Genomic DNA, 15,922 nt, shown 5'->3' with positions numbered 1-15,922 from the left:
ATCACGTTCCAGGATGTTTCTTTAAACACTGGTAGAACCACTGAGCAAGAATCAACGACAAACTTCAGAAACTGACAAGAAGGCAATGCAACAATTCATGAGCAGATATGACCCCTGTGTTCTACAGGAACAAGACAAGCATCTGTTCCAAAATATCTGCAGCCTCCTCAGCTGACAAACAGAGGAGGCTGTGACTTCTACACTGCTGTTATACATTGGTCGCTGTCATCTGAACTTACAGACCTGGCTCTACAGCACTTGGACTTTACATGGCTACTCATATGTGTCCGGCCTGAAACAGAGTATATTTGGAAGTGAACCTCTCCACACTCTCCCCCTCCAGAAACTTCATGGCTCTCCAGTGGATCTTGCCACATTTCTCTGGCTGTCCGAGGGGCCCCAGCTCCTCCTGTATGTACTGCAGCCACAGATCTTCAAAAATATAAAAATGGCTCAAATTAAAGGTGGTTCCGATCGAATAATATGACACTCAACAAGGGTTCTTCAGCTTCTCATACATTTTTCATCGTCCAGGAAACCACACTTCTAGTTTGTGTGGGATCCAGCTGTTGCTTTGATCAATTTTGAACCTTTCACTCTCATTTTCACAAGAGGTTTGAGCTTTTATCTGGTAAATAACTTGACATTGACAGGTATTTAAAATAACAGCACCTAGAATAAACATTTTTATCTAACACTACCAGGGTTTTCCCATTTTCAGATGGCTCAGGCACTTCTTTTAAACAACATGTTAACATACTTACAGTATATTTATAACATTATTTATGCAATGTCAACAAACTAGCTTCCTTGGCTAACATAACTTAGCAAATTCAGTAGGTGTTAGCTACGTTAGCAGTTTCTTTACTTGTAAAATAGACTCCATTCTGCTATCCCTATTGTTACCAATCACAAGAAACACAACAGCAGGCTAACCTCATCAATGTCTGTAACTACTGTCCTGAGTTGATGGTATAGAGCAATATCCAATCAGGGGTTTGATTAGCTCGGCAATGCTGCCAATCACACAAATGTTCACACAAACACTGATTGTTGATTGACAGGTCATGTCACCTTTTTTAAATTTCTTTGGCTTAGGTGCTCAGCAAAAACACTTAGGTGCTGCGCCCTAGCCTTTCTATGGTAGGCAGACCCCAAATACTTTTCCACTGGACTCATTTAAAGTCCACTCACCCTCATCTGAGGTGCCAAACTCCTGCAGGACTCTCTCATAGTAGTCTCTCAGATTGTTCATCTTTGGATTCTCCTGGAAGAACAAGCAACACTGCTGTCAGAGCTAAGGGTTGTCCTGTCTTAACTGGTAATATAAATAACATTCAAGGCCTCTGTCTGTCCCCAAGATGTCTCTTTTTGGCAGGATTAAAAGTCTCCCATAATAATGTGTCAACAAAACTATCAGTGAAACCAGGATAAATGGATCCATGTAAATCGGTGTCAGATCAAACTGTGTACAATTGTGAGTTTAAGCTGTTGCATTGTAATCTGTTCTTGGATATACATACTTGCTCTTTCTCGATCTCGATCATTCTGGTGAAAAAGGCCTTGGACAATGGACGGTTTTCCTGCAAGCTACAGAAGCAGGAAAAAAGTTCTTAGACATACTCGTGATCTCGAGTTTATTTCACATTAGCACCAGTGTTTTCAGACCAATAAAAATGTGTGTTCCTTTTATGTTCTCATTTAAATTAAGGACTATTTGAGCAGCCAGAGTTATTTGTTTTTACCTTGTGAAGGTCTTCCTAGCTTTCTTGTAGCCTCCAGTGGAGTAGGACCAATCAAGGTAGCTCTTTTTCATCTCTATGGCAACAGCCGCTACCGGCGACAGCAGACCTCTCTGGGAGCAAACAAGAGAACAAACTGTCTGAAAGACATCCTCGTTTCACAGGCCAAAAAACCATGCAGATGGAAAAGGACTGTAAATGTCTCCTCCAGTATGTATCAGCAGGCATTATCCAGAAAAGCACTGTATCTGTATACAATATGTACCAGAACAGTAACACGGCTTCTGCACAGTTTTTCACTTTATGGTGCCATTAATTTTCACTTTGTGCTTTTCCAAGGTCATCAGCAGCATGGTTGGACACACCACAGTTTTACTGCAGATGACTTCATAGGTGAATCCCAATCCCCCTAATTGCAACCATGTTTCCCTCACTTGTGTCTTAGTCCCACCTATGTAAGACGCAAGGAAAGGATACAAGGTGAGGAGAAAGGAATGAGGAAATGCATTATAACTGACATGGGATGTCCTTTCCTTGATCCGTTATGTGAAGTGTCCAATCACAAATGGATTTCTGACAAAGGAGCGTGTCAATCCATAACAGACTTCTGCAAAGGATGCACTTCGGTCATAGCTCCTCCAGGAGCCTCCTCACTCCTCAGAACAGAAATAAGACAATTGGGACGTACTTCATCATAGTGGACCAGAACAACTTCTGGGGGATTGAGGAATGATAAAATAAGGGAACTAGGATTCACCTCATGACTTGGTTTTTGTCCTGGCTTGCAGTGTGAATTCTGGGGCTTTATACATACACAGATGTGTCTTTCTAAACTGTCAAACCATACACTCTCAAGTTTGACACAAGTGGACTCCAGCCTTGTTCTAGACACATCTCAAGGTTAATTAAACCAAACAGGATGAACCTGACCACAATCTGAAGAGCCATACAAATGGTCTGAACACTTCTGTAAATGAGAGATTTCAGTTTTTGATTTTTAATACATTTGCTAATTTCTAACCTGCTTTCATTTTGTCACCAGGAGTTACTTAGTGTAGATTGACAGGCAAAAACAGCAATTTCATCCATTTAAAAAGGATGCCACAACATAAAGAGTGCAAGAATTGAAGCGAACTCACTGAAGCGACTAAATGTTGACAAGTGAAAAGCTTCCTGTCAGTTGTCACTAAAGAAATACAACCCTAAATGTCAAAAGATGTGGGCAGTAATGACTCATGCAGCAGTTTCAAATTAACTTCTTGTCTATTTCTACCTTGAAAATGGCTTCTGTCTCCTCAGGACTCTGGTTGGCTACGCTCCACTGGACCTGCAGCTGCCAAAGTGGGAGGCTCTCCTGTCAAGACAAGACATAAAGGATTCAGCTGCATAACCTACTGTCTAGTAACCCTGAGCAAGTCGCCCTGTACTGGATGCTTGCTCAACTAGAGTTAAGCCCTTATCACCCGGTAAAGCAACTGGTTTGTTTCTAAGCAACATCCTGCTGGTCTATCGGTGTTGCACAACCTCTCCACACCGTTTTAGTTAGTAAACATATCTGAGGATTTCAAGCGTAAATTAGACAAATAACTGAAGAATTATCAAGTGAGGTTTCCATTAGAGAAAGTTTTAAATGAGTAAGCAAGTAGTTAACAAAGCACCTTGCTCTGACTGTAGCTAGCCTTTTAAAAAGCTGGATAAGACAGCATGTCCACATTTTCTTCATTCATTTATTTGTACACATTGTGCTGTGCCATGCAATATGGGAATATTTTATTGTATAACATAAAAGATGGAAAGCCTGGAGTTTTGCCATATTTCCCAATACATAAAGAGAGTGACTGAGGCAAGAGATGTGTATTCATTAGAGATTCACTGACTCCAGTTTTCTAGGCCGATTCCAATTTCTGGCTTACTCTACTTGAATACTGTACTTGAGGTCCTGCATGGGATTTCTAATCCATCCAATATTTTATACCTGAAGGCTGGTAAAGCATCTGAGGGCTAAAATGCTTAAATTAGGTTTTGCACTTGTCTTTAACTTTCCTCACATATAGAAGGGGCAGAGAAAGCCATGATGGAGTAGAGACTAACTGGGCCGAGAAGATGCCCCACTTATATAGCAGTGCTGGTGGCTGGTGTGTATATACATGTGTGTCCATTATCCAAGGAGAGCAATTATACTGGAGCATGATAAGAGCACAGCTGATGCAGTGTATGTGCTTGATGTGAGCGGAGAAAACGACCAAACGTCATATGCCTGAAAACAAATTATGTGGAACGTACAAAGGTGTGTGTACCTTGGGATTAACATGCGTGAGAGCATCCTGGAATAGCCTCCCCACGTCTCCACTCCCCAGATGCATTAGCGCCTCCAGACTCAGGCTCCACGCTGACACTGATTGGCTGTAGCGCTGCGTGGCTGCCATGGCAACCCTGGCTGCGCCCTCAGCATCTCCAGATGAGAGCAGGATCTGCAGCTGCTCACATGGAGAACATCGTATTACTTGTTTCCATACATGAGTGTGGCGGTCCTTTTGAACATTGCTAACTCTTTTAGGATAGTTTTATGTGGAAAAAAAGATAAATCAGACTCTACATGCACGTAGTACCACCCTGTACGATCACACTTGTTTTGTTAACTGTAGTTCTAAAATCAAGTGTTGTATTTTTATATTTGATTTGTGTGCTCTGTCCAAAATGATTTTGTGGATGTTTTTTGTCCTAATGAAAATGGGCAACAGTTTTTTTTTTGTCAAAAAAGCCAAATTATATTGAGCATGATTGATTTATAAAATCATTAAAAGGGTAAAACATCCAAGGGGTTTTAACAGGCACTGTATCTTACCCAGTTTTGATAATAATTCTCCTTCAGCAGTGAAGAGTCGTGGGCACGCTGCAGTACTCCGAGCAGCCTCTCTTGTCTCTGCGACACACATGAATACTCTTTAAACATCCACCTCCAAAAACACTGAAGCCACTGACGTTTGTCAATGTACATGTTTAATTTTTATCCTCAGGAGCAAACAAAGTGTCAAAGTGACATACTTAGACATGAAACATGATTTGCTTACTTGTTCCTTCAGTTCTTGGACATTGGTCTTTCTTTTCAGTCTTTCCACACAGAAGGCCACGTAACAAGTCCACATGGGCTCTAAAGCACAAAGTACAGATGCAAAAAAGCTAGTGAATGACTTTGTCAAAATGTGTAAAAATGTTTTAAATAATTAAGGTCATTGCCATAATTTCAGAAGAATGCACCGATCATAAAGTGTCTGTTATAACTACAGTATTCATTTAAATCCTGACTGCAAAGTTTTTGAGTCTCGACATATGAATTTGCCGTTTAGTAAATTAGCCCAAATTACCATGTGCAGGTGCTGTCTGTGTGTGAGCGAGCTCCTACCGGTGTTGAGGCTTGTGACGCCCTCCTCGTAGACCTGGCAGCAGCGTTCCTCTCTTCGGTTGACATCCGAGGCTCGACCTTTGGCTGACTGCAGCTCCTCCCCTACCCCCGGAGCCTCCAGCTCCCTCTTAGCCATGAAATCCCATGTCAAGCTGTCCTCTGTGTAGTTGGTCTGCAGGCTGGAAACAAGGGGAGGGAAAAAGGTACGCTGATGCTTAGTGATGGTGCAGAAAGTGTGTGAGACAGAGTGAGAAAGGAACTATTTTGTCAGTAAATGAGGGTCTTACTCTTGCAGGATGGAGTCCTGGAGTTCTTTGGTGAAGTCAAAGATTGCGGCTATGTTCAGAAGTGAAATGACAAACTCTGCCTCTGTGGGGAAAAAAAACATCAGCAACAAAAAGGTAATGTATCTGTTATTAACATGGCCAGGTATCAGTATGAAACCAATACCTTATCCTTGTCAAGTTGAAAACCACACAGCTAAATAAGCCAAATTTCTCCTGTGCGTCATCTGTGCCAATTTTGGTAAATGTATTTTAAATGGTGACAAAATACTTCAAGTGAGGTTACCACTTTTGAAAAACACTTTCTGGTATGTTTTTGATTTTTTTGCACAGAATTGAAAACAGATTTTAAAGACCCTACCTTTGATTTTTCCTGTAGCGTCTCTGTACACAACCTCAGCCAGTTTACCGCTCAGGATCTCTGGAGAGAACTCGTATTCACCCTGAAGAGTAGGCATTCAGGCACTGAATACAAACTGAACGCTTCTGTGTGTGTGTGTGTGTGTGTGTGTGTGTGTGTGAGAGAGAGAGGAGAGAGACTTTGTGCATCTCTGACTGTTCGTGTTCAATTTGTTTCACACTCACCAGGTCCATCTCAGCCATCTCCAGCTCTTGCTTCTGCTTCCTCAGCTTCTCACAATGCAGCAGCTCCATACGGAAATACTAACACACAGTTGATGGAGAAAATTAGAGGAGAACATTTGACAAATACTCTGTTACTAGTGCAGCCATCAAAAGCAGCTACCACACATTTCAAGTGATTTTTGCTCAAATTCTCATTCCTCTATACCACTACACACACACCTCACCCCTTCTCATCTCTCCTCCCAGGACTAAAGCAATACATTTCTGTTACCTGCAACACTGAAGTGATCTGTTAATTTGCACATACTCTACTCACAGAATGCTGCTCTTATTCATTTGCACACTGTACATATGCAGATACTGTATATTTATCTTATCTTTGCACTATTTATGTCCATTCAACTGTTCACTCATGTAACTTATCTTCTTATTCTGCATCCTATTGCACTAGTGTTCTGTAAACTTAATGTACATTATCCATTATTTGTAATTTGAATCCATAGTCTGTTGTATATTGTACTTCACCCTACATATCTTACTGTAAATATCAATTGTACGTATCTATCGGTAGATTAGTACTGACTGTACACGCTGTAGATACTGTGCACTCTGCACTGCTGTTATTGCACTTCTGGTTAGATGCTAAACTGCATTTCGTTGCCTTGTACTTGTACATGTGTAATGGCAATAAAGTTGAATCTAATCACTGTTCAACAAAACCAGTGAAAGATTTTTTTTCAATACAGGTTTCATTGTTTAAATGTAAGAGATTGATGCACTTTGAATAAAAAAAAAAAATCTATATTTGTATTCTTTTACCTCCTGATAGACCTTCTTGTTGTTTGGATGGAAGCGCAGAGCTCTCAGAAACAGGTGCCTGGCGCTTTCAGAGGAATCTCTATCCTCCAGCTCACTCTTGGCAGCCATTATCCACAAGGCTGAAGAAGGGAATGTACATCACTATTAATTTTATAAGGTTATAAGAAGCATGTACTTCTCTCACTTAAATGTACAAGTGATATGAATGTGAATTACAACAGCTATGAAATCACAGGTAAGTGTTCTGTACCTGGTTTGTCAGGGTGGATAGCAAGCATGGCTGAGAACACCTTGCTGATCTGGTTTTTGGTGGTCTGATGGGTGAAACCCAGGAGATATCCTTATTATAGTGAGCATACATGAGTACTTGGCCTGTCACAGTTGGACTAAAAGCAAATCATGAGACCTTTACATACCCATTTCTTACAGAAAGCAACATGTGAGAACCATAGCTGCACATCATCCTGTGGGAAACAAACACATTTCACCTTTCACTCCTTTATGCCATTAATCATTTAGTCAGTTTAAAGGTGCATTAACCAAGATTTTATACACTGACTGATAAATCAAGTGAAAACACTACAGGATGTGGTGTCTCTCATTCTGTTGTTATTCCAGCTTCTCCACCCAGTGTTTTCAAAGTATGATCTATAAATTTGCTCTACTTGCCACTTAACAAAGGTTATAAGAAGCATTTTTCAAACTGTGAGTAGTCATTTCAAACAGCCAGCCTCTTATCTGCTAGTACTATAGATACAGATAAGTTTTAAAACTGCTTCTATATCTGTACTACCGTACTTAAATGACTCTGTTTTCAGTGCTTTTAACAGACCCTGACAGAGGCTACAAGCCAAAATGTGTTGGTTTTAACATAAACTTTGCTCTCCACACTGCAGGTGTTGCTGGACGTTTTGCCTTTCCTTATTTGTTTACAAAAAGCATGATCCATCATATTACTTTCCAGCAATGATCCCATGACCCACCGCAAAAACATGCTATTGATTATTGTACATGTTTTATCACAGATAAAACCTGAGCAGATGATTATTTCTTTTAGTGTATGGTTGAGCCACTTTTCATGATGATAAATGATTGTCATTATCAAATACAGTTGAACCATGGTAATTTTAACTTACACCCGAGGTGTTGATGTTATGAATGAAGTGGTACCCCCCAGTAGGCAACATTGTAAGTATTTGTAGCTTTATAAATGATATGGATACGGTACCTTCCACTTATTTGTTGCTCTTCTGAAGATACTATTTATTCTATGGATGATGGGGAACTCGATCTCTTCTCTTTTGAAGTTGTAGTGTATGTGCTGCAAATGAAACAAGCCCAGTCAAATGATGTGACGTTATCTGTAAGCACCAACAAAAATGCTTCCAGGGTCTTCTCAAACTACTGCACTGTTATGTGCATGTTCTTAAGTAAAGGTAATGGAAACATAATAATTAGGTCCACCATAAAATAAATGAAATTCAAAGTGGGCTAAATGTCGACTTGATAAAGTAAAGTGTCTGTTTACTGTTTTCCCGCAGGCCACTTACCGCTCTCCTCTTCTTGATCAGTTCTAAAACGTTGATTTCATACTGAAAATTAAACAAAACTTAGGACGTAAGTGTTTTGAACATAACTGGTAGCCTTTAATCCTTTGTTTAAAATCTGGGGTGACCAGTTCATGTAACTGTGGTACACTACCTGGATGTACGCAATGAAGTCCTCTTTGTTTACGATCAACCTGTGAAGCTTGTATTCCAGGGCTGTTGCTCTCTTGATTATGGATCTACAGCAGCAGAAAAAAAATTACTTTGCCTGAAATACTTTCCAACACACATCACTGGGAACAAATCTTGTGGTCAAACTAAGGAGCTTTGGCCATATTTTCCAGTTACAAAGCAAAGGAATAGAAGTAACAGGAAACCATGGACAAGTTATCAAGTGGCATACATCAACACAGTATATAAAACACTAAATTGGCTATTAGTTTTGAAGAATTTGTTATTTTAGAGGGACACTACATCGTAAAGCAGAACTTTTTTGAGATTTGATTTCATTATCTAATACTAACACGTTCCCCTAAGATGGAAAGTTAGAGCCGAAATGACAATAAGACAGAATGGATGTTCTTGTTTCTCATGGTATCGCTCCGTATAATTGTGGAAACGTAACCAAAACACCAAGAACTAAACATCTCTCAGGCTGGAGTATGTCCATGCGACATCTTATCAAACTGGAGGTGTCGGGAACCCTTTGATGTTGTCTTACTTTACTTCTTTCTTAGTGAACAGTCCCACTCTCTCTAGGTGCTCCAGCTCAGGGATCCTCTCCTCGATCCGATGCTGAACAATTTCCGCCATCTTGTCGACACAGCTGTTCGACTACTGTTTACAGATCACAATTATATTTATATGAAATTTACACTGAACTACCCATATGGCTATAAGCAATGGGCTGATTCTTTTACCACCCCCCCAACACATGCGCGGAAGTTATGATTCGCTGCTTTTCCGGTTCCGTCTGCAAACAGTTCCGTACGGAAACACAGCCAAAGTTTGTCAGAATGATTTATGTGGTGTTTGTTTTTCATTGGTCATTCAGACTTATCAGTTTGTTAAGGAGTCATATACTGTAGGTCTGCTGTATAGTTTTGGTTCCCGTTACACTACCCTCTTTGGTATTAAATAACACAGTCAGATACTTACGGAAATGGTAGATTTGAAAAACAATCTCATGTATTCAATAAAATTCCTTTCAAAATCTTAAGATGCGCACGTTTCTGCTCTGTGTGTGGACATATGCTGATGAAACGTATTTTGAATGTGAATAAACAAAACTCTATTTTACACTAAAAATCATGTTTTCAACTATTTGCCTGAAAACATTCCTCTGGCTCATAAATAACGGTAACTAAAACAGATTAGTTTTTTATATATATATATTTTGAGAGCAATTGCTTTCCTCCTACGTCCTCTACTGTTATATGCATTGTTATCACAAATTTCAACATTTAGGATTTCCTTTATCACCATTTTGGCTACCTTACTGACTTGGTAGCCTACTTAGCCCTATCTATGTCCATGCTGTTTAGTGTCAATACGAGTGTAATTGTAATACGAGTGTAAATCTCACGAATAGCCTATGATACAGTATGCTTATATTATTTTAAACAATATTTATTAATACCACAAAAATATACTTTGGCAGTTAACATTCAGTGACAGAAAACCATAAATAAGGTCACTCAACAGTAATATGAGAGCTGATAACCATTAAAAAAATAGGTCAGTATCACTGGTGATTCCACTGGACAAAAACAAATTCCAACTTAGTGTTGTAGCCCTGCAATGATTCGTTGCAGAAAATATGTTCAATTTGCATTTTGCTGGTTTTTTCTATTAAATAATTCAAGGTACCAATGTGGGGTTAAATTGAGGAGTTCATAGCATGTATGCTATTTTGTACTGCACACTGTCAAGTCTCGCATAACTCAAAAAGTTGCACCAGCAGCTGGGCCGTCATAATATGAAAGCTTAAACTCGATTTCCCGCAAAATCGCAGAACGCGAGAGCGGGTTGTATGTCATCTCCGGAGGCCAATAGCCAATCACAGCGCTGGATTATATCAACCTGTCTCCCATTGGCTGCTAACTGACTAATACTCTGTTGTTCTGTACAAATCGAAGGAAACCACACTGACAATAAATTACAGCTAGGTAATTAATAATTTGGTCCAAAATACTCAAACCATCTCCGATATTAATATATATTTATGACAGGTGTATACGGCGGCAGCCTGAGGCGTACGGAGGTGTGTTTTGTAGTAAACCATGCTAGCACTGCTAGCTAACTAGCCAGCGTTTCGTTACCTCCTCTTCATCTTCATGGGTTTCTGCTGTTGAGTCTGCCAGGCCTGTGCTGGAGGCAGCGAGGCTAACAAATTAATGCCATCAGCCAGGGTAGGTTGTCTTTATTTATGTTCAATATCTACTACATGCCGATTTTAGGGTTTTCGATAACAGTAGTTAGAATAAACGAATGGATCATTAGCTGAACTACCAAGCTAGCCAGCATGTTAGCATAGTGGTCTTAGCTGAGCTAGCGCAAGTGCTAATGCGAGTATTTGCCTATTAGGTGGGCTAACTTGTTGTACTGGCACCATTTCATCTGGATTAATGTGTGGGATAACGTGCTGTGTTTCACTCGCAGAACTCAGGACATATTATGAGCGGGGCGAGTTGCAAAGCTAACGGTGCTGTGTACCCCGCTTCATCAGAAATGATGAACTCGGTGAAGAAGCCGAAGATGGAGCAGATTCAGGCCGACCATGAGCTGTTCCTACAGGCCTTTGAAAGTAAGATTTCACCGCTCGGCACGTTGTAATGCGGCCTTTTTATTTTGGTAGCATGAGAAGAACTTCCCCATACTAGCAGTAAACATTTCACTACCCGCTAAAGTTTACTGCCACTTATTTTGTTTCCACTAACGTTTTCTAGTTGTGGCTGAGAGGCCTCCCTAGTTTAACTGGCAGCTCAGAGGGGGATCCAGATATTGTTACAATTCGGTGTCAGTCAAGATACCTGCATTTAGGCAGCACTTATCAGGATGGGATCGGTAAAAACACGTAGTGTTTATCATCTGCTCAGGTTTTGTTTAGTTGCTGAGTGTTTGGCTAATCAAGCACCACCTGTTAACACAGAGAAATAGATGACAGGATACTGATGGGGAGCCAGTGTCAAAGCAAAACAGCTGCACCCTGTACAAGCTAAACTTAAGATGATTTTCCAGATTTTAGATGGTTCATAGTATAACCTAGCAAAGTTATCGAAATGTGTCACAGTGTTTACAATAAATAACATTTTAAATTTTCCCAGAACCCACTCAGATATACAGATTTCTCCGCACAAGGAACTTGATTGCAGTAAGTGAATTGCTTAACATATCCTTTTTTTGAGTCATTTTATTGATAGCCTATAGTTTTAAAATGAGTTATTAATTCATCCTTTTTTGGGGGGGTGGTCCCTTTCAGCCCATCTTTTTGCACAGGTCCCTCACCTTCATGTCTCACAGAAATGGTAGAACAAATGCCAGAAGGTACAAAGTCTGTTTTTGTTTGTCGTTGTTATATATGAACAGGGCTCCTTCTGCTATATATAAAGACTCACCTATTGGTGATTTAAATATGTTTATTACCTAGTTTATTTTCTGTCAGTGTGTTTATGAATTAATGTTACAAAGAACCTGTGCTACTTTGAATCCTTCCTCTCAGGAAAACATTCAAGGTGGATGATATGTTGCAGACAGTAGAGAAGATGAAGGGAGAGCAGGATTCTTCAAGGTAACAAAGCCCTACAATACTATATGTGCCTCTTTTTATTGCTGGATAATTTCAGTGACTAAAATACAGTAGAAACCATACTGACACGATTTATGACTTAACTATGCATTTATTAATACGTTTTTGTTCATTCATCTGTTCATATTCAGTTGGAGCTCTTGCTATGAGCCACTTTCACCTGTGCATTTTTCTTTTGGTTCTTTAGTATGTCTTCACATCTGCAGTTAACCTTCACGGGGTTCTTCCATAAGGATGGTAAGCAGACCTTACCAAGTGATTGTGTTTAGTATATTTGTATGAAGGAAAACAGTCAAATATGCATAGAAACATGAGCTGTTCAACAGCAGCACAAGTTACAGCCTCAAAGAGTGTCAGTTGAATCAACACCTCTCAAACAGTTTGAGCATAAATTGAACATTATCACTATCATGACAGGATTTATTGGGGGACTGTCATGAAACTCTTTTTGTTGTCTTACAGAAAAGCCATCTCAGAATTCAGAGAATGAACAAAATTCTGTGTCCTTAGAGGTGCTACTCGTCAAAGTCTGCCATAAAAAACGCAAGGTAAATTATTAGAGCCTCTCGCTTAAGCAAATTAATTTCATCTCCTGTCACTTGCCAGTGATTTTTTTTTTAAGTCGTTAATTTTAATTTTAATCACTTTTTTTTTTTTTTCTTTCAGGATGTCAGCTGCCCGATAAAGCAAGTGCCTACAGGTAAAAAGCAGGTGCCTTTGAACCCTGACAGTAACCAAACCAAGCCTGGCTCCTACCCTTCCTTACTGGTCTCCAGCAATGAGTTTGAGCCCAGCAACAGCCACATGGTGAAGTCCTATTCACTCCTGTTCAGGGTGTCACACACAGGGAGGAGGGAAGCCAACGGTCTGGTTAACGGAGAGGCCAATGAGAACATTGGTAGGAAATCCACGTTAAAGCCTTTAGACTTCTGTTTTTGATAACGTGCAGTTTGTGTGGAGGTGACGGATTTCAATATATGCATTTTCACATGAAATTGTCCTAGGAAACAGACTGGGACAGGTCACATTTGGGCAGCAGTAAACCTGCTGGTTGCAGTGAGCTAAGTGTTTCTCCAGGCACATCATCTTAAAGATAATATTAGATGTGACTGAGATGTTTGATGGGTGGATATGGAGTTTCTTATTCAGGTTTTAATTTTTTTTTGTATCATTTTTAACACAAAGATGTAACAGATACTCCCAGTAGAAAAAAGAGAAGTTCATCCCATAGAGAGGAGGGCGACACCACGGAGACATATGTTGCACAAATGACTGTCTTTGATAAGAACAGGTAAGGTTTTGTGATTGAAATGGTAAAATCCTTCCCCTTCGCTATTCCTTCAATGATACCCTGTCATCATGGGCTTTTATTTGTCCTCTGCAGGAGGTTGCAGCTGCTGGATGGGGAGTATGAAGTGTCGATGCAAGGCATGGAGGATAGCCCTGTGAGCAAGAAGCGAGCCACGTGGGAAACCATTCCGGATGGGAAGGTGGGATGACTTGATTGCATATGTCTTAGAAGAACCTGTGCAATAAGTGACACATCCTCTTCATGCCATCACATCACTGACTTCTGTCCCACAGAGACTGCCACCATTTGACACATTTTCTCAGGGACCCACATTGCAGTTCACACTGCGTTGGACAGGTGATGCCAGCGGAAAGTCTACCGCCCCTGTGGCCAAACCCCTTGCTACCCGCAACTCTGACAGCTCCAGCCCCATGGAGACCAGGACCAGCAACCACAGAGCTGCCCTCATGAGTAAGTAAACAAAACACCATAAGTGTAGCTTGAGCAGTTTTTTTTTTTTTTTTATAAGATGTGTGATGTAGAAATGTGCTGTTGTAGAGGATTTCTAAGAGTATTACATGGAACAATCAGTTCTTAAATTACATCCTGTAGGCAGAAAAACATCCACAGATAATGATGAAAGGGGACAGTTAACAGTTCAGTCTTCTGCTCTATTAAAAGTCCTGTAAAACTGTTCATAGTGAAAAATGAACAAAGGTGATGCCAGATTCTCTTAGCAGAGCTGAAGAGGTCATGTTTTTGGAGTTTTTACCCACTGTGACTTGTGTGGGATGTTCTATTTGTAACTGAAACTGGCAAAATACACTCTGAGTCATAACTGAGTCCCTTTCATATGTGTGCTTTGCTCAAATATGCGGGGAACTTTACATGTCTGTCACGTTTGAGCAAGGCTCTGAGTCACTCTTCATTTAGTAGGTAGCAAAATGCAACACATGAGCAAATGGGAAATGCATGAGTCATTACATGAGCTGAATTCTGTATGTCATATCTAATACAAGTTGGTAAAAATATATTGGGGTGCTTCCCTGCAGGTGTCATTGCATGCATGATGGTCATTAATTAAGTCACAGAGATTAAGGTGAAAAATTAGCTTTCAAATCCATCATGTGAGACACCCATAAAAACATTCTTCTTCCCTTTTATCATTACAACCTACACAGTTCTTTAACAGTGCTTTTGTGGTGGAGAGGAAATGGGGGTCTGCGCACAATGTGCCTAATGCTAAATATTGCACAAGCCTCAGAGATGCTTCTGTAATGGGCCTGTCATGTTTGGAAAGAGCCTTTAGTACATATACAGTATGTATATAACAGACCTGAGTTGCGTTTTAATGCCAAAAGGCCATTTCATTAATAGCTAGAGGAAGCCAGCAGTGTTACAGATTGCATGTCTGAAAGGGACTTGAGAAACAAATATATGCTGGCATTTCATGTCTTGATGTTACTGGAAAACAATGCAGTTTCTGTAATTTCTTAAGTACATGTTTATAACGTATCAAATCCACAGAGTTTATTTGGTGGTTCTCCAAGAATTAACTTCTCTGTCTGTTCCCGTCAGCAGTGAAAGAGTCAGTCAGCACAGACATTCAGACGAGGAAAGAGCAGGTTCCATGTGAGCCGCGGCAGAAGCTACGTATATTTTATCAGGTACACCACACAACAGTAAGGAATACAACTGGGTTTTGGACAATAACTCAGCAGTGAGGTGGCTAAAAAGCAAATGAGCTTTGGTCTGTTTTTTTATGTTTGTTTGTTTTTGAAGCCATTTTTCATTGATTGGAATTACTGTCACATTTTGAGACCATAGAACATTTCCACTGATTTTACTTGTTCATCAGGACTGTGATAATAGTCCTATGTGTGTGTGTGAAGCACTGGTTTGGCATAGGAATGTGACAGTAACTCTGAAGATATGCAGCACTGTTAGAATCACTCATTCACATCTGCTGTAGGTTGACTTTCTCTGCTTTACCCTGTATTAGCTAATGTCATCTGTGCTTGCTCAGTTCTTGTACAACAACAACACACGGCAGCAGACGGAGGCGAGAGATGATCTTCACTGCCCCTGGTGCACCCTGAACTGCAGCAAACTCTACAGCCTCCTCAAACACCTCAAACTCTCCCACTCCCGCTTCATCTTCAACTATGTGGTAAGACTTGGTGTGTGTGGTTGATTTCAAGCAATTTTGAAATCTACAAATGTGCCATAGCCCTAGATACTGCATGTGTGCATGTGGAGCTACACCACTACAACTCAGTTTGGCACAACAACAGGCATTAGGGGTCTTCAGAGTGGCTGCTTTGCTAGTTTAATTAGCTGAGAAGAAGAAATTACATTTCCTATAAGTACAGTGGGCACGGAAAGTTTTCAGACCCCCTTAAATTTTTCACGCTTTGTTATATTGCAGCCATATGCTAAAATC

The 15,922-nt window shown here is 40.3% G+C and overlaps 2 protein-coding genes across 3 annotated transcripts in view; one reads left to right on the top strand and one right to left on the bottom strand.

The window, feature by feature from the left end:
• Positions 1-6: 6 nt before the first annotated feature.
• Positions 7-9,385, bottom strand: utp6 (UTP6 small subunit processome component). The gene is made up of 19 exons (XM_020596928.1): positions 9,102-9,385; positions 8,535-8,619; positions 8,384-8,425; positions 8,062-8,154; positions 7,250-7,297; positions 7,084-7,147; positions 6,834-6,952; positions 6,015-6,092; positions 5,791-5,872; positions 5,433-5,514; positions 5,146-5,324; positions 4,814-4,893; positions 4,588-4,665; positions 4,040-4,219; positions 3,016-3,096; positions 1,746-1,855; positions 1,524-1,590; positions 1,195-1,267; positions 7-432 (listed from the first exon to the last, which is right to left on the bottom strand). The coding sequence occupies exons 1-19, from the start codon at positions 9,191-9,193 to the stop codon at positions 278-280; spliced, it is 1,788 nt and encodes a 595-aa protein (XP_020452584.1). The 5' UTR covers positions 9,194-9,385; the 3' UTR covers positions 7-277.
• A 1,079-nt stretch (positions 9,386-10,464) lies between these two features.
• Positions 10,465-15,922, top strand: part of suz12b (SUZ12 polycomb repressive complex 2 subunit b) — a 13,356-nt gene continuing 7,898 nt past the window's right edge. The window contains exons 1-13 of one of the 2 annotated variants that reach the window (XM_020596987.1): positions 10,465-10,791; positions 11,042-11,186; positions 11,707-11,753; positions 11,862-11,926; positions 12,102-12,170; positions 12,376-12,425; positions 12,651-12,736; positions 12,855-13,086; positions 13,374-13,479; positions 13,573-13,678; positions 13,773-13,950; positions 15,061-15,146; positions 15,506-15,649. In XM_020596987.1, the coding sequence (XP_020452643.1) occupies positions 10,777-10,791; positions 11,042-11,186; positions 11,707-11,753; positions 11,862-11,926; positions 12,102-12,170; positions 12,376-12,425; positions 12,651-12,736; positions 12,855-13,086; positions 13,374-13,479; positions 13,573-13,678; positions 13,773-13,950; positions 15,061-15,146; positions 15,506-15,649 (1,329 nt within the window). In that variant the 5' untranslated portion in view covers positions 10,465-10,776. Of the gene's footprint in view, positions 10,792-11,041; positions 11,187-11,706; positions 11,754-11,861; positions 11,927-12,101; positions 12,171-12,375; positions 12,426-12,650; positions 12,737-12,854; positions 13,087-13,373; positions 13,480-13,572; positions 13,679-13,772; positions 13,951-15,057; positions 15,147-15,505; positions 15,650-15,922 lie in introns of both variants that reach the window. The other variant, XM_020596986.1, reaches the window with a different exon arrangement.

Source organism: Monopterus albus, unplaced genomic scaffold (assembly GCF_001952655.1).
Source record: "Monopterus albus unplaced genomic scaffold, M_albus_1.0 scaffold32.1, whole genome shotgun sequence".
Taxonomy (NCBI): Eukaryota; Metazoa; Chordata; class Actinopteri; order Synbranchiformes; family Synbranchidae; genus Monopterus; species Monopterus albus.
The sequence above is the reverse complement of the archived record's forward strand: the minus strand, read 5'-3'. Positions and strand labels throughout refer to the sequence as shown.